At 42.2% G+C, this 23,855-nt stretch overlaps 1 protein-coding gene across 2 annotated transcripts in view; it reads left to right on the top strand.

Moving 5' to 3' along the window:
- The window catches only part of EDAR (ectodysplasin A receptor), a 75,792-nt gene that overhangs the window by 41,299 nt on the left and 10,638 nt on the right, over positions 1–23,855 (top strand). For both annotated transcript variants that reach the window (XM_061377612.1, XM_061377611.1), the window contains 4 exons: positions 7,054–7,122; positions 7,830–7,952; positions 9,029–9,210; positions 13,594–13,679. In XM_061377612.1, the coding sequence (XP_061233596.1) occupies positions 7,072–7,122; positions 7,830–7,952; positions 9,029–9,210; positions 13,594–13,679 (442 nt within the window). In that variant the 5' untranslated portion in view covers positions 7,054–7,071. The remainder of the gene's footprint in view (positions 1–7,053; positions 7,123–7,829; positions 7,953–9,028; positions 9,211–13,593; positions 13,680–23,855) is intronic.

Raw genomic sequence — 23,855 nt, 5'->3', positions numbered from 1 at the left:
TTTGCAGTTTTTCATGGTGTTGTAAGATTCATCTTCCAGCTATTTCCATGGAAAACTCAGGTGCCCTCCAGCAGCTGCAAGCTGGCAGTGGGGCAAGCTTACCTGGGCAATGGAGCAGGAGCTCTCCCGGAGGGGGGGAATGGGGCACAGCCCTGACGTGCCTCCAGCATGCTGCTCCCACCACCAGTGCCAGTGCTTCTTAAAGGAAAGGCCAAGCCCTCCTAAAACAAGCAAGTAAGCAAGCAAACCAGAAGGAGTAACACTCCAGCTGTAGCACTTCCCAACAGACATTAGGAGGGGCTGAAAATAACAGGGAAGTCTTTGTGTAAATCACCTTAGAAAAAAAATTATTTAAGGAGAAATGGAAAGCAAGCCTCTCCCACTGAGCGAAAATCCTTATGGGGACCAGCCAAACAGTCAAAACTTTTTTCCCCGTTACAAATATGAGGTTTCTGACTTAATTTTTTTTAATTGTGCGTCAGAACAAATCCCAGATTTTCTTTTATTTATTTTTTTTTTTAATTATAGAAAACAAAAGAGATCACATGACTTAGCCTAACAGTCAGGGCAGCCTTTTGACTGGAGGAGGTACAAGTCCCTGCTCACATTTTTGCCCTAATGAGTATCTTCTTGTTTGTACAAAGCAGCACCAACCACAGCAGCTTCCATGGCAGGAGGTCATGACTGCCTTTTCCCTTCTGCATCACTTCCCCACCAAATTACCAGCCTTTCTAGTGGGAACATCACTGAAGTGGATGTCTGGCAAGAGAAGGTTTCAGGATCAACAATTTATCATGTTCCTGCTGAAATGCTCATTCCCTTCATACCTCCCCAAGCACTTAGGCAGCAGGGCGTAGGCGGTTTGCCTGCGAGCTATGTGCCCTGGAAGGCCTCTGGGTGCAGTGGAGACCACCGTGCTCCTCCAACAGCCCTGGCCTGGCAGCACTGGGGTTTGGATACTGCTAACAGATAAGACCAACATCAGACTATAGGGAGGCCAAACTGGGAACATGCCAGTAACAAGGGGTTGGTGGGCCACTGGGTCAGCTGTGGCCCTGCACCACAGCTGGCTGTGGGTGCAGGGAGACCTCAGGGTCCCCTTGGCCCTTGCACCTCTTTAGTGCCCCATTTATGCAGAAATGCACACCAGCCACACTAAGTGTGTTGGAAAGAACCTATCCTCCTTTCTTGCTTTTGCTTTGTTTCTCTAATGTGACCTCTTTTTCTTTCCCTGAAAACTTCTTCAGAAAGCTGATGGCCTGCCTATATGACAGCCAACACATATCTTTATGTAAAGTGAGAAAACAGGCTCAAATAAGGATGTACAGTTGTAGTTTCTAGATAAGCAGGTCTGTAAGAGATGGATAGCATTATATTAGGCTTGATTTCTCCCACGTCCTCAGCACACAGTGCCCCCATTTACAAATTAAAGAATCTCTTATGTCCACTCTTGTCAATGCAACTCCCACTGGAAAGAAACCTTGTTTCTGTGCCCAAGCAATGAATTACTTTTCTGATGGATTGCCAGATCACAGGGGCAATTCAAGTTTTATGTGTTACTTGAGCTGTTCTCACTTCTGTTTGAAGCTTCAGGTAAAAGGAAGAATGGAGTGCTATCATTTTTACACTTTTTACATCTCTCTCTGAGGTAATTCTTAAGGTACTTGCAAGGTCAAAGTGATAAAAAACAGATATGGGAAGCAGCATAGTTTGTGTTGTTCTACAAATGTAATATTGTTCTGTGCAATATTTTTTCACAACAATAAAAACTGTAACCAAAGCTACAAAACAGTTTTCTTCATCATCTCTATTTCCATTTGCTTATACTTCTCTAAGTTTAAGCTCTCCCTTGTCACCATTGTCACTCAGTGATGGGCTCAGAGAGCCCTCTTTCCTCCTGAAACTAAAACTCAAACTGCATCTTTTTTCACAAAACTAGAGCCAGGATGAGCTCTGCTGTCAAACCCTGAAACTCGTGAAGTTCTGCAATGAGGATTATATACTTGTCTTAGTTAAGAAGGGTTTAGCAGCATTAGGAGCATACAGACATTTTCTACTGAGCCCATGCAAATATCTGTGACAATCTGTGGAGAAGGTGGTTCATGAGGTTCCTCTCCTAAACCTGGGAACCTGGGGCAAGAGCTGGGTTTGTTGGTGGCACCTGTAAAGTACATACGACCTGTCCATGATTATTTATGTGAAAGCATTTTCTTGCATTCTGATATTTTTAGTGGTGGAGATCTTGGATGTGGATTCATGATCAAAAAGGCCCCAGGGAGACCTTGTTAGAGCCTTTCAGTACTTCAAAGGCGCCTATAAGAATGATGGGGAGAGACTTTTTAGTAGGGCTTGTAGCGAGGTAATAGTTTTGAACTAAAAGGGGGGAGTTTTAAACTGGATATAAGGAAGGAATTTTTTTACAATGATGGCGGTTGGAAATAGATGATCTTAAGGTCATTTCCAACCCTAACTATTCTATGATTCTATGGTGAAACACTGGAACAGGTTGCCCAGGGAAGTGGAAGATGCTCCATCCCTTGCAGTGTTCAAGGCCAGGCTGGATGTGGTTCTGAGCAACCTGGTCTAGTTGAAGATGTCCCTGCTCACTGGAGGGAGGTTGGACTAGATGAGCTTTGAAGGTCCCTTCCAACATGAACTATTCTATGATTCTACGATACAGAAATATCAAATGGTGAAGTTGTCTGAGAAGCGGTTGTACCTTCCCCTTTTGCAAAGTCAAGTTTTATGTCCTTGAAGCATATCTGTATCAGTGATGAAACTGAAGGAAAGCAGAGACACCAAAAAAACCCTGCCTCTCTACAACATTAAGGCACACATATTTCTGTGCTTCAATCCATGTGTTTGTTTTGCTCCTTTTTTCAAACTTATTTTTAAAAAACAAGAAGTTTGTGATGGGAAATTATCTTTTGCACTATGTTAATTGATGAAGTCACAGAATTAAAATAATACATAAGGTAGGACATTGAAAGTCATGACCTTTCATGAACTTTAGCTTAGACCACCAGCTGTGGTAACCTCATTGTTTGCATATTTCCAATATTTACTCCATTTATTCATGGATACTGTAAATACCATGTCAGCACTACCTTATAATCTAGGTAAATTATAAAATTCAAAGGCTGACTACCATGAATTATGCTTTTTCTCTTTTAGACAGCATGAACTAAACATTTTCTGCTTGGTGATTTATTTATGCATCATGGAATCATAGAGTCATAGAATAGTTAGTGTTGGAAAGGACTTTAAGATCATCTACTTCCAACCCCCCTGCCATGGGCAGGGACACGTCCCACTAAACCATGTCACCCAAAGCTCTGTCCAACTTGGCCTTGAACACCACCAGGAATGGAGAATTCACAACTTCCCTGGGCAACCTATTCCAGTGCCTCACCACCCTAACAGGAAAGAATTTCCTCCTTATATCCAATCTAGACTTCACTGTTTAAGTTTTAACCCATTACTCCTTGTCCTATCACTACAGTCCCTAATGAAGAGTCCCTCCTCATCATCCCTATAGGCCCCCCTTCAGATACTGGAAGGCTGCTATGAGGTCTCCACGCAGCCTTCTCTTCTCCAGGCTGAACAGCCCCAACTTTCTCAGCCTATCTTCATATGGGAGGTACTCCAGTCCCCTGATCATCCTCGTGGCCCTCCTCTGGACTTGTTCCAACAGTTCCATGTCCTTTTTATGTTGAGGACACCAGAACTGCACACAATACTCCAAGTGAGGTCCCACAAGAGCAGAGAAGAGGGGCAGGATCACATCCTTCGACCTGCTGGTCATGCTCCTTTTGATGCAGCCCAGGATACCGTTGGCTTTCTGGGCTGCAAGTGCACACTGAAGCTGGCTCATGTTCATTTTCTCACCAACACCCCAAGTCCTTCTCTGCAGGGTTGCTCTTAATCTCTTCACTGCCCACTTATATCTGTCAGTCCTTGGTAAGAAACCGTAAACACTATCTAGAAGGGACTTTCATCTGGGAGGAGCAATATTGGAGAAATAGGGTCTCAGGCATCTCTTTTCACGTTCCCCCAGGCCAAATTTGTGCTTCTCAGTCTACGGGCGAGAAGATGAGACAAGGGCGCTCTAGCATTTCTTGCTGCAGTTGCCACTGGGAAAATAGTCTTCCTTTTCCTGTCAGCTTATGTGTATATTTTTAACAGCTATTAACAAATATGCCCAAAAGGCAAATATGGCTGTAATTAGCAACCCCCTCTAGTCATGATGAGGCTTGCTGCGTGTTGCACACCTGATCCACAAAGACATTAGGTCTGTGTTTTACATCTCCTCTCTGGAGACACCCACACAGCCTAAACAAAAACACACATCAGGATCTGTAGATGAGCTGCTGGAGATCCCAAATTGCTTAAGAGTGATCCCGTGGTCTCAGCAAAACCACATGTCCAGCTGCTTCCTGCTTACCATAGCATGCCATCCCAGGGAGAGTCATTTTCTTTAGTCAGAGCATGGCAAAATACAAAGGAAAAGTGCAGCATCTGTTAATTCATTAAGAACTAATTGCTTTTAATGATTAGGGGTCATAAAAACTGGTCACTCTTTTTCCTGCTTCTTGGCAGATGCTGCATGATTGTCCAAGCTTTGCATGTTTTCAGTGATGTCAGCTAGAGACAAAAGTGATCTTAGCACTAGAAGATCCCTTGTTGTGTGAATGGGATTACTGCCTGGCAGATAACATAGCACAGGTATAAATTAACATGCCAGAAAATAGACAGCAAACCCAAGATCTGCCTGGCATATCTTGGTATACAGCTTCAGATATCATCCCTGCTAAGGAGGTATCTATAACCCTACTGCCATAAACCTCCTGCATCTGCCTTCCCCACTCTTGTGTTAGAAAATTAGTGTTTTAACTCCAAAACTGGAGAGGAAAAAAAAAAAAAAGAAGGAAAAAGAAAAACCCAGAAAATAACACTGCCAGTTTATGGCACTGCACTTATTTAGGCAGATGAATAATTACATTTACCTTTTTGGTGCTCCGATTTGGGGAAGAAGTCCCCCCAGGAGTTCTAATCTGGCCATATTCAGCAATTTGAACTGGCTTTTTCCAGTTAAAAAAGTATTTCCCATAAGTTTGACATATTGCTGTGTATAATGATGGAATGCCGGGGAAAAAAGTGTATGTTTACATATAAAATATATTCCCCCATGCATATTTACATTGAGATGGAAAAATATTTTATGTATATATGATTAACTTGACACTTTCAACATTTTATGTAAATAAATGCCAAATGCCAAATGGATGGAGAAGATTTTATTCTACATTAATGGGCTACAATTCTTCATTTCCATTTTTCAAATCAGGCTATGATTGCATACAAGTACCTCAAACAGCAAACATCTGCGTGGCTTGAAAGCAACCGAAGCATGTTTTTACCGTAAGGCATGTTCTTACTGCAAAGTTTTAGATTCAAGCTTTCCTGGTGAAATTCTTGGTTCTGATCAGCCTCAGATCTGATTTATAATGAAAACAACAATTTTGCAGTATCAGTGGGGCACGGACATAATTGTATTCATATTAAAGTCTAACAAGCTCTTTTATAATTAGGGTTCAGTTTAACAGACATATGCGTTAAGACTATATCTTTGGAACTTTTCCAAGCAACTGCACTGTCACAGAAAAAGCCTTTGTCCAACTTACATGTTTGACAGTTTATACAATTGCATTACCATTTTCCATCTTTTACCTCTATATTTGGGACAATTTATCTCTGATTCTCTTTTGTTTCTAGGTTTCAAACTTTAATTTCCTGCAGAAATTAATATAATTCAGGTTGTCCACCCACCCACCCAGATACCTGTCTCAGCTAGCCCAGTTGCTGGAAGGAACGTATAAAGCAAGTTCATAGCTTGATGCTGGAGTGATATAATCTTTGCTTAATCTACTTAGTGTTTAAAAATGTAAATGTTAGCAGCTATCGCAAATACTAGAGCGCTGCTCTCATGTAGGTTGTATCCTCAAATGTGTCACAAAGCTGTAATTGTACTCTTCTGGGAGACTAAAAGCCTTGTAGTGTCTGAGACCTGGAAAATTTAAAGAGCAGTTTACATCTGCTAGGACCAAAGTGTTGCAACTGTATCTCAAACATTTGCAATTTGAAGCAGTAAAATCCCTAGGGCATATTATGTGCTGTAATAATACCATTAAATATGTTGTATCATGCTAACGAAAAAATTTGTGCCTCCTTTTCCTGTCTCTTTTTTCCCCTTAGAAAGAAATACAGTGCCTGAATATGCAACATTAGTTCTCTGTCAAAATGATTCTTTTGAATAAATGAAATAAATTAGCACATGTGTTTATAACAGAGATTGCCGCCTTTCTTTTCCCTAACTATTGTAATAGCATTTCAAATATAAAATTTGGATTCTTCCTGGGGTCTAACCTCTTAAATCTGCAGTTTGCTTATCAAGAACAAAAAGTAGCCTTTGCTTCCTACAGAAAAAGACAGCTGTGGGCTTTCTTGGTGGATCTGCAGAACCCAGCAAGGAAGGTATAGCCTGGCATGCCAACTGCCTGTGCTGCTTGTCATTGATTCACTCCCTGGCTCTGCTTTTGCCCTCTCCACCTACATCTTTCCAGACAAATCTAGTCTAGTGGGGTTAAGCACTAAGTGGTGTGGACACAAGCCAGGCTACTGATCCCCAGCCCTCTTTCATTTAGCAGTCGAGACAGCACTCAGTTCCTCTGTGGGAGGATTTCCCAGTGAGCCAAGAAGTGCCAGAGCTCAGAGCTGGTTCCTCATTTTTCACAGACTTTAATAACTGTTGCAAGATCAGACTCCCTCATGCCATTGGTCTTCTCAAAGAGAGGAAAGAGATGTGCAGTAAGGGTGTGTAGCGCTCCTCTGTGAGTAAGTGCACGTGCACATCTCCCCCTTTCTTTGTTTAGACCTCTGGGCATCGCTGCCATGTAACCTTTGCTCTGCTTATGAGCCCTTCTGTTCTTATTTTGGCAACACACACAAATATTTACTTATGTTCATAAACAGTCACCAATTCTGTCTTTTCAGGTGAAGTATCAAGAGAGCATGGCTCACCTAGCTGAATGTAAATGGACTCACGTATTCCCTTTTCTGGTGGTAGGTATTTATGTGTATATATGTCTCCCTAGTGTTCAAAGATACCTGATTGGGTCTTTGCAAACATCTGTGAATAGTCATGGCACAGCCACAGACAACTTAGGAACTAAACCCTGATGCAGTGATTGGTTTCCACTCAATAAAACACCTGGGCATATGCTGCTTAAACTGAGGCTGTAAGGGAGGAGGGGAAGCAGAAGCACTCAGAATGGAGCAGAAAAAGAAGGCACTGGAAGAGCTGATGAGCCTAGGTGTCACATGAAGCGCAGCCCTATCATAGTTGAGGCCCAAGGCAGCATGTTATCTCATTATAATTGTCCCTTGCATTCACATTTGTGAAGGCTCATTAAAGGTGGGAAGGGTGAGGGTGCAAACTCAAGCATTTGTTGTGCAGAAGAGTGAGAATTAATGGATCAGGAATCATGGCATTCAGTATTTTGAGGAGTGGTTTTGCCAACAAGCATGAATGTCAGTGCTCTGAGAAACTCTTAGAAGGACTAGGTTACTGAAAACTGCATCTGCCTCCATCCCACATAGTGGCACCACTTATCTTTCTGAGCTTTAGGGGTGCTTCACACTGCAGTGCTGGTCCTGTTGCCTTCTGAGCCACAGCAGCTGGACAAGGGAGGGGGGACAAAGCTTGGGAGACAAAGGTAGTGGAAGTGACAGTGGAAGTGATGGTGCTGTGCGATGCTCTCTGGTGACAGGTCTCCCTGGTGTACTCTGCCAGTGCTGAATACTCCAACTGCGGTGAGAACGAATACTACAACCAGACCACTGGCATGTGCCATGACTGCCCCAAGTGTGAGCCGGGCGAAGAGCCTTACATGGTAATTTCAGCTTCTTCTGCTGGTAGGGAACACATATCCAGCGCCAAATGCAAAAACAAATGCTTTGTTACATGGTGGTAATATATGGATAGGAGAAAAAACGGGTATGGACAGAGATGCTTAAGCATTACCCCTGCAAGCATGTCATGGGAGCATGTCACCTTGCATGCCTCATCCCAGGAGCAGCCTGTCAAAAGCAATATTGTAGAAGTTGTAAGGTAAAAGTTTCACACACAGTCTCTGCCAGTCCATTCTCATCTCAATAGTTATTTACAATCTGATGCTCTATTCTGGCATGGTGTGATGAATAGGTCAGTCTGTTGTGCTTGCTGGCCCCCCACACCGAGGATTTAATTTTGCTCTCCCGCTAAGATATTTTGGCACTAAAGGAACTTGGACGCTTCTGCAACATTTTAAATTACAGTTCCTAAGTAACCATTTGATTTACAGCAGATAATTGTTGCTTATTAAAAAAAAAAATTACTGAAGTCATGTTTGGTTTTAATGGGATAAACATCCTATTGCAAGAATTTTGCGCAGTTGGTAGTCCTGAACAAGGACTAAAAACAACCAGTTGGTTTTAGTTTTGTTTAATCTGAACGTAATGTTCAGCTGGGACATGTGAGTTCAGAGGTTATGAAATCTCATCTGAACATTGTTTTTTGTGCTGTTCCCTCTGGGCTCTCCTAGCATGAAAGCAAGATTGCTGATATCCCTGCTGTAGCCATGCTTCCCCTGTAATCTTCTCTGCTCTTCAATTTTCAGTTCACTTTCTATCTGAGCAGCAGCTGAAATTCACTTCCATGGCTTGCTGGAATATGATATAAATAGCTATGGGGGGCCACTTTCAAGGAGTACAATGGTCTGTTTCCCCGTTTTCCTCTCCAGCACACAGCTTGTTGCATCCTTATATCCTTCCATGGCCTTTTTAGCACAGACACTAAGGTACCAAATGACAGACTTCTTTCCCTTGATGATGTGCCACAAAGCCAACGGGCCAGGCTATGAACATTTCCTTTTGCTAGAAGCAGGTGTGCAGCACAAGCCTGCCGGTCAGTGACTTTGTGTTGTTGCAGACATGTGGATACGGCACCAAAGATGAGGACTACGGCTGCATCCCCTGCCCTTCAGAGAAGTTCTCCAGAGGAGGTTACCAGATATGCAGGCGGCACAAAGACTGTGAGGGCTTTTTCCGAGCCACAGTCTTGACACCTGGTGATCAGGAGAACGATGCTGAGTGCGGTCCTTGTCTCCCAGGGTAAGGACTTAACCACAGACCTTTGCTCTACACAAAGCATTGCAAAATACCTTTCTGATGTCAAAATCCCTGACAGCCTTTCTTCAGGTCCTAGCTGACTGTAGGTACGATACTGGTGAATTGTGTTTTTCGGTCTCTGTAAAGCAATACATCTAAACATTTCAAAAGCATCAGTGAATTCAGCAGATCAGAAGATAACAGTAACCTTACTGAAATGTCACTGAAAAAACAACTAGAAACAAGAAAAACTAAAACTTCTCCTCTCTAGAAGTGAAAAGGGAACAGCTCATGTACCCTAGCACAGGTGTGCAGTGCCATTTTAGACACTGTGAGAAATCCAGCTTGGCTTCCAGCTGTGGTTTCAGATGGCCACCTCATAAGTCTTGCATCCTATGAACGACCTCCATGAAGATGCCCTGAATGCCCCGTAGGGTCCATGCTAGCACTATGGTATGTTTAGGAACCTAAAATATCTCTTCTCCAGATGTGACCAGCTGGCAGATCTGTCAGTAGTTGACAGCATTAGCTAACATAGCTATTAGGTGAGATTTACCAAGTCTCTAGGGGTCCTTTCTAACCATCAGAAAGGGGTCTTAAGAGCTGCTAATGTGGTGTGTGTGCTGCTGTTCAGAATGAAAGCAAATTCCAGGGAAGTTTGAAGGGGCTTTTTTATTAAGTCCATCTTTTTAATGGTCTCAAGCTCATTATAATTCTGATAGCAATGGTGAGAAAGCAATTTCTACATTGAATATGTTAACAATATATTCCTGACTATATTGCCTTTGAAAGCCTCCAAACCCAGGCATACATTTGCTTTCTCAACACTTTTTATTTTGTAAGTTGAGTAAATACTCTCAAACACCAGCTCACCTTACATACCTTTCCAGTTTCTGCCAGTGTGTTTCTTTGGTTTAGAGAGTAATTCCTACTGACATTTGGCTTTTGTGCAGTTTGCAGATGCTGAATAACCCACACTACTTAAAGGGCAGGAAACCCTGTTAAGGAGGCCCTGCAAGCTTCCAGGTTTATTGTATCAGTGAGATATCTGTGAAATTTTCAGTTTACAAACAAAATGAAGGACTTGCCTAGCTGCCAGCCGAACAGACTGATGATGTGATGTGAAAAGAGCTCCCTCTTGACTTGCCCTCATACATCATAAAGAGCAAGAAAGTTAAATAGTGGCCACAGTCACTGTTTTGCAATTTCTGTGGGGACTAATGGGGTCACCCAGGTGGGAGCGGGGTGCTCACTGAAAATAATCAGCTTGCACAGCTGGTGCTTGGGGAGTAATCTCAAACCATCGTGTTTGCACAGGTGTGAGCTGTAGCAGAAACTGGCCTGCCCGAGTCTGGCTGCGTGCCGCTCTCTGTGTGATTCCCAGGTCCTGGGATGGTTTGGCAAAGGCAGCAGTTAAGGGGAAACATCCTCTTACTCCAAGCATGAAGACATGAAATTCTCAAGACGAACTCAATGTGGGCTAAGGCAAACTCTGGAGCTGCCTTGACTCCCCACACAACTTAGAGACCCCAGAGGCTGCTCCTGAGTGACGGTGGGGGAAATCCAGTGTCAGGGCAGAGAGCTGTCAAGGAGTGCTGGCTGCCCAGCAACCCTTCCTCATTGCCCCAGTGGCACAGAGACAGTCACATGCCTGGGTGAGTGGCAGCTGGCGGAGTGCTCCCTTCCCTGGGCACTAAACCTCAAAGAGCCCCATAGTCAACAGGAGGCAAAAAATAAGGTGTCCGTTTTCAGAGGACAGTGATTCCATAAGGCACTGCAGACCTTCCCAAGGTAACAGTCCACATGTTGAGATCTATATTTAGGGGTATCTCATCCCTTTGCTACTTTTCACCAGCTCAGTAAAGCAGCCTGAGGAAAAGATAAGCAAAGACATTCTGACCTTAAGTTTTCAGACAAAACACTACTGAACCGGCAGCCTTTTCCCAGTGGCTGAAAGTGCCTTTCTCTGTCATTTGCCTTAAAATAGGTGCTGGATGATTATATATTCTTCCTTCTATTTTCTTCACTGTTACTTATAATCAGTTTAAGGGAAAGAGACCTTTGGTACAAGAGCATGGGTCATCCACTACTTCTCAGTGTACCGGTTCCCTTTCATATGACATAGGAATAACACTATTTGTCATGCTCACAAGAAGAATGCAAGACTTTAGCCAGGGAAGAATTTAAAGGCTTAGGTCCAAAGCTATGATCCTCAAAAACAAAGTTCAGCTGCCAATGAACACTGGAGGTATCTAGAGTGCCTAACCTCCTGGGACAGTGCTTCATCCTCTGCTCCTACCCAGAAGCTGGTGGTATGGTAAATCGGACAGGTCAGTAATGTGGAAATTAGGTGCAATTCAGACTATTTCCCTCAATGGGACGATCCATTAGGTGTTCTTGGAGCATGACTGAGATCACAACCAACTAGAAGCAGATAGAGCAGATCAGAGCATGGGTCCCTCTACACTAGCCATCTGTCCTCAGTAGCAGTCCTAAGTAAGTGGAAACCCACAGAGGAGTAAGAACAGGCCAAGTGTACATGATACATACCCTTCATGTTGTCCCAGCACGTATTTTCAGCTTGGAGCAAATCTCTGGAATTGCAAAGGGATAATTTTCTTTTAAAATGTATTCAGAGATGCCTCCACTACTGACGCTTCCCCTTTTCAAGAAAGAGGTGGAAGAGTAACACCACGAAAATTCATTATTTCATTACTTCTTCTCTGTAGTTAGTGATGCAAAGGGATCGGATATTTCCAACACTGCCTTTAGTATTTGGTGCAGTGCAAAATATCCAGAAACACAAATATGTTGCTGGTCCTTCATAGGGGTGAATCATTAATGTTTGCAGCTGCAGAGCTTCCTTTTCACGGGAATGAACAGTTGCTTGCCACGAGCATCTTCTTCAGCTTTCTTTACACGTCCTCCATCATTCTGCATTGTGGCGAAAACTGAGGAATATTCCACCAGCTTGATTTAATTAACTGTCAGAAGGGTTGTTTGTCTTTCCTAAACCACTGTGGCTGTTGGACTGTGGATCCTCCCTGTCCTGTATTTTTCTTTACAGATTTATAAGTATCTTTGGCCTGCCACCCTTTTCTTTTTTTCCTTTTTTGTGCTTTGGCAGACATTTCCTGCTTATTTATTAACTGCTTCACCGTCTAATGTTCCACAGGCCCCCATAGGAGAGGAAAGCTGAAGTTTTACTCCTGAGGGAAGGGTAGATTGGCAGATGGGGCACAAGAGGCATTTGAAGGGAAGAATGAGGGTGAATCTTTGGATTTTTAAAACCAGTGAGAAATAAAGGAGGAACCATGCTCAGTTTACGAGCTCTCTGAGGTACCTCCAGCCCCTGTCGCCCTCTTGCATCTCTGTGTACTCCTCTTCCTGGACTTTTATCCCTTACTTGTATGCTGGGGTATTCATTAATGACAAACAGATTTTGATGGACAGTTTCAGCAGTAATTTCCTAACAATGCATACGTTTTCCAGAAAAAAACATCCTGCACGTGCATAGACAGGTATGTAAGAGCAGAAAACAGATTCCCCATTGTGTAAAGTGCTTATCATGTTGAGTACTTGTCTGCATAAATGGATTATGAATTTATTCATTCCTTCATTAAAATTTGTAGTGATTTACAAGTGATTTGTAAAGACATAACTGTAACACCATCTATGTAGGATTTTAATGTAATTTATTCATTAGCTTTCCTGTGGATCAATTGTTGCATAAACAATTACCTTATTTCAACACTAACTTTATTAGCAACCCAAAAGTTCAAATCATGAAAACCTTTCCTTCAATCTTTAATTCCACTATCAGGAACTAACTTATAAACTATAGAGCAAGGAATTAAAATAAACCCAAAAGCTGTAAAAACCTAATCTGTCTTTCCCTGTAAGTGTGGTGGGTTTTGCTGTATTTTTTACTCTGATTTGGCTCAGATTTGGTTCTAGCATTAAGATAATTATTCTTATGGCGATTGTGAAGAAAATTAGCCAACCATATCCAACTGGTGGTCTTGCCTGAAAGATTACTACTTCAAAAAATAGCATTCCCTTGTTCTGAAAAGTCTTATTTCAGGGCATGCTCTAAACTGCAGCTTGAACTCAGCAGGGAGTCTAATGTTGGTTTAGGCAATGATACTACTTCTTGTCATGTAGGTTTGATGGTTGATTAATTGCATTTTAGGAGGAAAGGAAGAAGAGAAACACTGTCTCTATTCAGGCAGCTTAAAAAAAAAAAAGACTCATCTTTGCATCAAATTGCTTATAGAAGTTTTTTTTTAAATGATTTTATCTCAGTGTAATTGGTTGCTGATGAACCATGCTCTGTTGTAGCATATTAATTTACACTGTTTTGCCTCATCTTGCCCTCCATTTCAGTTACTACATGCTGGAAAACAGACCTCGCAACATATATGGGATGGTTTGCTACTCGTGTTTGCTGGCGCCTCCTAACACCAAGGAATGTAAGTGTTCTGCAGTCTCTATGCATTTCATCTGGTTTTGACTTGGAATAATCTGGAGGCTCAATATGAAATCTTTCAGCAATGGTTATTCTGTTCAAACAATAATTCCATCTCCAGTAAAGCAATGTCTGCTTCCAACCAGCCTTGCCATTCACCCCCAAATGCTGAATATTTGGGAAGAAATCAGAGCCTTTGATTTTAGGACCTGCTATTTTTCAGTTGTGTTCCAGTTTTCATTTGTTAAGCCATCCCATACAGTAGGTACAGGAAGTCAGAAATCTGTATTTTATTTTTTCTTTTTTAAATTCAGTTTCAGTTTCAGGTCAGCTATGAAAAAAACATGGGACACTTCATGGATCCTAGGAGAAGTGCATCACACCTTTCATATCATAGAATCACAAAATGGTTTGGGTTGGAAAGGACCTTAAAATCACCTAGTTCCAACCCCCCTGCCATGGGCAGGGACACCTCGCTCTAAACCATATCACCCAAGGCTCTGTCCAACTTGGCCTTGAACACTGCCAGAGATGGAGCATTCACAGCTTCCTTGGGCAACCCATTCCAGTACCTCACCACCCTTACAGTAAAGAGCTTCTTCCATATATCTAACCTGAATTTCCCCTGTTTAAGTTTTAATCCATTACCCCCTGTGTTATCACTACAGTCTGTAATGAAGAGTCCCTCCCCAGCATCCTTGTAGGCCCCCTTCAGATACTGGAAGGCTGCTCTGAGTTCTCCATGCATCTTCTCGTCTGCTTTGGTTTCAAAGTCATGCAAGGATTGATTCTGGTGTGTAGTAGTCAGCACTGATAAGACAGCTAATTCTATAGATTTAATTAACAAAAGAAGCTGTAGTTTGGTAATTGAAAACAATGCACGTATGTGTGTGTGACACCCCAGCATTAGTACCTGGTCATTTGCATGCCACTTGTGCAATGGCTTACTCATCACAGAATCATGGAATGCAAGGTTGGAAGGGATCTCAGGGATCATCTGATTCAACCATTCTTGGCAAAGCACTACCTAGTCTAGATACCCCAGCACGCTGCCCAGCAAAATCTTAAATGGCTTAGAATCATAGAATGGTTTGGGTTGGAAAGGACCTTACAATCTAGTTCCAACCCCTCTGTCACCGGCAGGGACCCCTCCCACTAGACCAGGCTGCTGAAGGCCCTGTCCAGCTTGGTCTTGAATACTGACTGGGGTAGAGCATTCACAACTTCTTTGGGCCGCCTGTTCCGATGCCTCCCCACTCTCGCAGTCAAGAATTTCTTCCAATCTTAAAAGTGTCCCATGTTAAGGAACATCCTCGTGCCACGGAAAAGAGGGACAGCCACACACCAGCACTGAAATGCAGATGCAACCCCCCAGAAACTTCTGTCTTCTTTAGGGGTAAAAAAAGTGAGAAAAAGAAAAGGAAAGATGAATGACCAAATCACTTTGACACCCCCTCAGAGAATCTGGAGCCCATCAGGAGAAAAACTTTAAAAGAAAAATCCAGACAAAAATGGGCAGAAACCTAATGCATCTTAACCCAAAATCCTGCCCGTGTTCTGCTCTTTTAAAGTCTTCATCATGAAAAAGAATTGCAATATTCTGTGGGATTGACTTGAAAGCAGAGGTTGACACAAAAGTCCCTGGGCATTTGTTAGTGTAAGTAAATAGCAATTACTTAGTTCAGATGCTGCTGAACTGTGTCATTGGTGTTCTGTGAGCCATTTCAAAGGAGGATAGGTTGTGAGCAGCTACCACCTTTTCTAAAGCGCAGGAGCTCAGGTGAGCCAGGGGATAACTACCACCTCACAACCCGAGGGGAGGCATCTCCCTGGACTGTTTGCATGCAAAGTGGCTGTCCCATGTACAGCTACTCACCTCACCTGACTGCAGAAACCCACTGGGTCCTGAGACATGCACTTCTTCCTGAGACAGTGGGAACGGGCAAGGGCAGGGTGAGGGTGATTTTGGTGAGGTAAAGTCTGTATTAAAAGGTGAGATAAGGGCATAAAAGAGAACATAAATGTACAATGTGGGAAGAAGGTGGAGAGATAAGTGAAAACATGAGGGTAGGACTCTTGGTGGGAGATGATGGTGTATGGTAAGAGGATGTGGACACACCTCCTCCTGTGTGCGTGCACAGGCTGGCTGCCCCGCTGGTGCGAATACAACCATGCTTGCTGCAAACCAATAACCAGAAATGAATCCTTCCTCAGCTCTGACGGTCTGTCTCAAACCCTGCTGAAATGGGGTTCTAGTAGTATCAAACATATTGTAGTTTACTGTTTTGGCGAGGAACTACCAGAAGATCTTACAATTATTACTCAATTCAAAAACAAAGTCTTTGTCTTCTATAGGATATCTGGCAGATACAATTTATAACATGCTTAGTTCTGTCAGGAAAGTATGAATTGCACAACTGGTTAACGACATGCAATTTTTAACCTGGAAAACACAAGAATAAAAATACATTATTTCGGGGGGGGATTTAGGCAAGCGCATAAACCAAGAAATCGAGTGGGTATTAAAGTAGGAGAAATTAGCCTTAGAGAGAGTAAACGTTACCATTTTAATCAAGTCTACGAAGCCAACCATTTGACTACAAGTGTTCAAAAAGTGGGAAAGCTTCTTAAAATCCAAATCCCCCAGATCACTAAGCTCAGGTAATCTGGTTTACGATGTCTAAACTTCCAGACACCATTTGAAATGGCAGCTCCCTAATATGTAGGCAGTAATTTGTACTCCAGATGGAACCTTTTGAAAAGCTCACTGTTGTTGTGGCAGGCAGCATAAAATCTGCTGGTATTAGCAAGTGAGCTTTATCGCATGTCTCACTGTCATCAGATTTCACCATATGAAGGATAATATCAGCTCTGTGGTAGGAATGGTTCCCCTATGAAGTTTAACTTCTGTTTATTGACCTGCTGTCATGGTAAAGGACCCAGAGTAAGGACTCCAAATAGTTCCAGGTATCTTCTGTTCCTTTCTTGAGACATCAAAACAGAGCTGAGCAGCATTCATGAGCCTAAACACCACACTAAAGGGGCACCTCTCTCCTAAGGCTCCTTTTTTTCAAACACTCCTGCATGTGGCACACCACTAGAGAAAGGTGACCCAATGGGTTGCAAGGAAACAAGGATGTCAAATTACCTAAGAATAGGAAGCTGTGGGTGACAAGCTCTGGGTTTGCACGCCTAGACAGAAAAAATGAGGGCAGATAAACCCCATTTCAGCCCTTCATTAGGTCTGTGACAGAGGACAGGGGCTCTCTCCTTAGCTGGGGAAGTGCCTGGTCTGCATGTTACAGAGGGCCAGAAGGAGAAGGAAGTAGTGGGGTCTGCTGCTGCTGCATGGAAACCTGCTCAGAGAATTTGCCTAACAGTACATTTTATCTGGCAGAAAAATATTTGGCTCTGATCAAAGGGTAAACAAATAGCTTTCAACTCCAAGAGCCTGCTGTGCAACTTTCATCTCCTACACAGTCAATAAACCTTGAAATGGCTGAGGAAAGAAGATGAACACCCCATGTTCCACCATCTGGAAATATTAGTGTAAAAAGTGAGAAGGAAATTCCCTGATGGGCCTGTGTCACCTTTTAAAGAAATAGCACAAAATGGCATGGAAAAGAGGGGGAGGAGAGGGAGACATTTCACAGAGGCCAGAGATTTAATTGAGGCAAGCGTATCACCTGGTCTGAAGGATGGAAGCAACAGTGCTCTGCAGTCTGAGAGGAATACCAAGCTTCAGCAGCAGTCTGTGTGCAATGCGCACGTATGGGGAAGGGGTGGTGCACATGCGAGGTTAAGGATGTGTGTTGTGTAGCAGGAAAGCTTCTTCTCACTGTGAAGAGGGTAAACATCACCATAAGGACTGCATTTTTTCATATCTTGTGCACTGTGAAACACCGATGGAAGACTTCTGGCTTCTCAGCATGCAGCTCCCTCCAGTGTACTACTGTGTGGGAGCCTCAGAACTGGTCTGCTAAGCATAGAGGAGCATAATGCCAAACCATCAAAGATGTAAGACCTTCAGCTATGCGTGAAGCAGATAACCAGCAGTCAGTACGCCTTGCTGACACTAAACTGCAGACAAATATCTCTGTAATAAATAGCAGCTCTGCAAATATAGGGGAGGCAAGTTTCCTATGCAAATCAAAGAATGAAGGTAACAAGCATCAAACCTTTAAGATGTGGCTTCCCACAGTTAATGGTGCTGAATTTTCTGTTGACACCTTTGGAACTAGAGTCAGTTGAGGCCTCTGACTATCTTATTGGGTTTGGCGTTTTGGTTTGGTTTGGTTTGCTGCTTGTTTTGTTTTGTTTTTTGTTTTGGTTTGGTTTTGTTTTATTCAATGTAAAAGTACACTCAAGACAGAAGATGTTAAACCTCCATGGAGTTTCTCTGGCAGAGAGGTACAGCTACTGCTGGAAGAGATCTTGTCTTTTAGCAGCTGCAACTCTCTATCGATTTATGTATATTAACTCTTCTCTTCAAACTTTGGTATCTGCCATTCCAGTTCAAAAATTATGGAGGAAAACAAAATCAAACCCTGCTACAAAAACTTGAAGAACATTTACTTTGAAGTTGTATTTACACAATTATATCAAATATACAAATCCTTTTCACTCACAGATTATTGATCTAGAGAATTTTGGCAAGTGATCGAGGGTCTCCTTTCTAATCCACCATATACATACATTAGAGTGCATGGGCACAAAATACTCTCACCTTTCTTCTGGTTGTACATATGAAAACAGATGCAATAGTCAATTTGTGTAAGATTGTAAGTCTAAAACCTACCAATGAGGACTAAGGAAAATTAAAAAGAAAAAGTAATACCAACAGATTAAAATATATGTAGTCAAGTTATTTGCTGATTACCAGAGGGCAAATGGCATCTAGAAACAGAAAAGATCATTTTTATTATTGTATCATTAGAACTTCAGAACAGTTAGAGAGATGAGGTGGAACAATTGACTAAGAGGCTGGTAGCTTTGAGTGATGAGCTTAAATCAGGGGGTCCTGTCCATCACTGTGCACTGAAGGCCAAGAACTCAGCCTCCCTATTTGAAGTGCTTAACACAAACAAGCCTAGAGCCAAAATCACTTGTATTAGTGAAAAATAATTCTTTCAGATAATTTTATTTTAATTCTCCATTCTTTGTAATATCACTAATTTTCATTCCTTGCCAGATTTATCCTTTTGTTTTATGATCAACATCAGGACTTTTTTCCCCTTCTGTTTCAAATTATGCTTACAAATGAATAGGCTTGTTAGCTGGAGCTAACAAACTTTTCTTTTTGGAGTTGTTTGATCTCCGAACACCCCATCCCTCCTCACATGTGGAATGGAAGAAATGTTGAAGGCAGTGCTTTATTGTTCACTGGCAGTATGGTCTAATTCTCATCCCCTTAGGGTTTGTCTATATTAGGAAAGGAACCTGATCTTAGGACAAAATTGGCAGCCACAGCCATAAACCTTCAAGGGGCGGGGTCTGAGAAGCAAATATGGGGTTTGCTGTTTTCAACTGCTGGGAAAGCTGTGCCTAGGTATGACTCGAGGGGGGCTCTGGTCCTAGTTTAGTTCTCCTGGAAGAAAACTCCAGTGACTTTGATGTTTTCACCTGTGCTGGAGCTGCAGCTCCCACAGTGGGCAGCACCCACCCATCCATGGGAGATGCTGCAAGTTTCTGTAGCATCGCTCTGGCCAGGCTTATGAGCTGCAAAACCTAGAGAGCTGCAGCTTTCTACCACATCTACAGGCTGGTCACCAAGCACAGGTAAAATAGGCTCTTTGCAGGTCCATTCTCCTCCTTCCAATGCTCTGAAGTCACCCTAGTAAGGTTTAAATGGCAATTATCTCAGTATTGCACAGTGAAAGAGATGATAACACTGCATTCCTGGACATAAGCTTGGTTCAGGAAGCTTGTTCCTAAGACTTTCCAGTACTGTGCATTGATTACAGCTCCAAGTGAATCATAGAATCACAGAATGGTATGAGTTAGAAGGGACCTTAAAGGTCATCCAGTTCCAACCCCCCTGCCATGGGCAGGGACACATTCGACTAGACCAGGTTGCTCAAAGCCCTGTCCAACCTGGCCTTGAACACTGCCAGGGATGGGGCAGCCACAGCTTCTCTGGGCAACCTGTGCCAGTGCCTCACCACCCTCACAGGAAAGAATTTCTTCCCAATGTCTAATCTAAATCTATCCTCTTCCATTTTAAAGCCATTCCCCTTGTCCTGTCACTACATGTAAAAAGTCCCTCTCTAAATTGCAAACAAATTGTCAGATTAAGGCCATGTGGCCTATAATTGTCATCACATCCCTGCCCCTGCAAAATAAAAAGAGAGAGAAATGAAACAATTAAAGGCATTACAGAGAGCACAACATAAAATATTTCCTTTTATGTGTCTGAACAGTAGTGGTTACTTGCAGTGACAATGACCAGGTCAAAAACAGAAGTCCAGGAGGAACTTTGCCATCACTCTTTTTAGGAGTTTCAGTTTCAGGAATTAATTTACTTCATGCTCTTCCTGGTTTAATAATACCTACAACAGCTGAAGTATCTACCTGGAAGCATTACAGTAGCTTGTCTTATAGCATTTTGTATGCCCCCTGAAAGCAAAAGACAGTAAAATACAGAGCAGTCTGGCAATCATCCATTACCTAGGATATGCTCTGTTATTAGTGATGTGCAACATTTTTGGAGTTAGTTATTGTTTGATTACTGAAGTCATATGTAGACACCTTAGAGAGTGGCTTGACTTCGACTGCTGCTTCAGCTTCCGTAACTTTCCAGGCACACAGGTTTTCCATTCAAAGCATTGTTTCTTGAAGTTTTAAACCAAACCTTTCATGTGAATACCCAAATATAGATATATATTAATTTGAAAACTCTGACTTCTGCTTTCTACATATCTATGTCTTATTTACGACTCATTTAGTTATAATCCAGATTTTTATTACTTTGTCAGCCATAAACTCTCTACCTTTATTGAATTCCAACTCAATATAATTTATTTCTCACCTCATATTCCAGGCTGCTAGTTATTTATTTGTATGTGTGCTTTATCTCATGTCTCCCCTGTAAAACAGTCTTAATGATGGTGCTCAAAGCTTGGCTGGCGTGCCTTGCTAGTCATAACTGGACCATGGCTTTGAGAAGTGGGATGCACTGGGAGAAAGCAAGCTGTACTCAATGGCAAGAAATAGAAACATATATACAGAAAGACATTGTTAAACTGCTTCTTACTACAGGATCACTCTGATGATAGTCTGTTGTATACACACTTTGGGTATTTTTATAATATGTTATTAAGTACTAAATAAACTTTAAAAAAAGCAGTTGCTAGCTATGAGCAGCAGTCCTTTGCATGGACCAGTAAGCTGACACCCACAGCAGCATATGTCAGGAGCACATATGGTCTCCTACTGCACCAGATTTTATTCACTCACAAACACTTGCAAGGGGGCACATTGGTAAAACCTTCCCTCCCTGAGCCCTTCTCTTCTCACATATCTGGTAGTTTTGTTTGTCACTTCTTATTCTGTCTTGAGATACATGAACAACTATAGTAGTGCTGTTACATAAAACAGGAAGGTTCTTTGAAACAAATACCCAACAATATTTTATTGCCCAGCATTTGTTCAGGATGAGGACAAAAGGCTGGCTGCACAGCAATTGAAGTTAAAGCTACCTTTGGAGTTAAAAAAACCCAAACATTCAAATGTAAATACAAATTCGATTGTTCTTTTAAATAGTAAGTGTGGGGTTTTTAAATGAAACTGTATTTAGACTCCAAGCAAGTTATAACTAAATGACAATTTTTTAATAAAAGCATTCATAATGCAAAAGCTGACCAACCTTCAGTAATAAACTTCTTTCCTAATGTCCTTATCACATTGCTACAATATTACTTACAGATGTCTAGGAATATAAAGCAGTCTTTTGCACAACTGTATTACGGCCATCGGTCTTTTTTTTACGCTTCAAATAGAGTTGTTTCCATATGTTGTGCTGTAGGAGGTTAGGATGTCTCTGCCTGAGCTGTATCTAAGTCTTTATGTAAGTGCCATCTATATTGGAACCAGAATTAATAATGTGATTGGGATGCAAGACTGGATGTGCACAGGAACTGACTGACATTGCAGTCATGGTGTAGTGCTGGGCTGGGAAAAAGCAGCAGCTCCAAGTTCTGTTTCTTTTTACTCACGCAAAACCGATATGAACTGAACTTTTGCAGAAGCTGGCATTTTTTTGTTCCTCTTGTAGTGCAGGTGCATGAATTGGCACTTTCTTCTAAGCCACATCTAAAGAAAAACCTTGGCTCATAATGAATATGCCAAATTATTCACTTTGATAATAGGCTTAAAATATGCATAACGACTAACTCCCACCTAGGCATATGAAAAAGGCCATGACGTTCTAGCACCAGCCTTGATTTTGCCACAACAGGCTCTACACAACAAACGAGGTGGCCGCATTCCCATGCAAAGAAAATTCTGCACGTAGGCTCTAGATACTAAAGGTGCTCACTCTTGTGCACAGCAGAGGTTCACATGTGTGTGCGTGGTGTGGGCAACATAGCTGCATCCTGATGTGGGGTAGAGCTGGGTGAAGGGTGACAATGATGCTAAATGAAGAATGAATCACCTTCCTTATTGCTACCCACTGCTGTGAAACTTCCCACCTTAGAAGGCTCTACTTCCTTTCACAGACAAGTGAATCACAGAATCACAGAATGGTTGGGGCTGGAAGGGACCTTGAAGCTCATCTAGTTCCCCCCTGCCATGGGCAGGGGCACCTTCCCCCTTTGAGTGAGGGGCACTCAAAGCCCTGTCCAACCTGGCCTTGGACACTGCCAGGGTTCGGGAAATGAAGATACGAAAAATGTGAGCTTAATAGTACAAATGATTAAAAGATTGATTAGGCAGAAATACTTCAATGACTGAATTTCAGATGAAGGAAAAGAGAGAGAGGAAAGCTTGATAAAACTTGTTTATAGAGAAGACAAGCCGAAGCTTGTCATATAAACTCCACGCAGACAAAGCAGCACAGCTTGCCTGTGTTAGCTGAAAGGCAGCATAAGAAAAGCTATTGTGGACTTGTTGCAGCATGCAAAGACTGCACGGAATTACAATTGGCTGTAATTGGATTTGCCAGGGGGACTGCAAGAATAGGCATAAACCTGGTAGCTGTGGACATGAAGGAAAGTATCTGGCTACAGCATCGGTCATTTACTAAATTTCTTCTGTCGTCCAACCATAATTAGTAGATACAGGGGTTGAGACCAGGATGATTCACTTCAGTTTTGTGAAGAATTGCTGAAATTTAAAAAATTACCTGTCTCTAATCTCCACTACATGCAGATGACCTCTCCATCTACTGATACATAGACGGTCTACTGCTGTGTTGTTCTTTCTGAAGCTCATAACTAATTCTTGGAAGAACAGAGAAGGGACCAGAGGCAAGACTTACGTCATCTCCCTGTCATTTACATAATATGAAAAGCACCTGAATTAACAAACCAGCGTATTTAAAACTTTATGAAAACACTTCTTCAGCTGGGAAAAAAAAAAAAAAAAAGAAAAGAATTCTAATAAATTAATCCATTTCCTTCCAACAAATGAGGTTTGAAAGAAGTCTTACCGTTGTTAAAGAAAATTTCTTTTGAAGACATCTGCAACTCATACTCTGCAGCCACTTCAAGTGTACATTTCTCATTCACTACATGCAGCCATGTTTTATGTTAGGTACTGCTTTTTTTTATCTTTTTATTTTTTTTTAGCAAGCATTTCTCTAAATTCGAAGAACATGTCCACTGCTTTGTTCTTAACCACGGAACATTTCTCAGACCGTTCCAGACCGCTTAATTTCCTGTCAAGTTTACCTGGTGGGTTTAATTTCTCGGAATATTTACTAGGTCTAAAGAACGGCATGGTTGGTTCTCAGCTACTCTAGTTCCCAAACTAGCTTGTGGAGCTGAGCGCTGTGTGCACCTTACCAGATGACTGGGAAAGTCTTTTGTCTTTAGGTCTGCTGAATTTAATTATCACTGGACTTTTTCCATAGGCAGCTAATACAAAGCAGGAGGGATTTCGTACCCTCTCCAAGCCAGAAGATGTTTTTCTGTGTCTGTTGATAGTAGCTGTTTGCATTACCTGCTTACCAATGATATTA

This window comes from Neopsephotus bourkii, unplaced genomic scaffold (assembly GCF_033783945.1).
Source record: "Neopsephotus bourkii isolate Nb327-2 ecotype Australia unplaced genomic scaffold, CSIRO-AGI_Nbou_v1 NB_1760, whole genome shotgun sequence".
In the NCBI taxonomy this organism is placed as follows: Eukaryota; Metazoa; Chordata; class Aves; order Psittaciformes; family Psittacidae; genus Neopsephotus; species Neopsephotus bourkii.
Note: the sequence above shows the minus strand (reverse complement) of the source record. Positions and strands in the feature narration are given on the sequence as shown.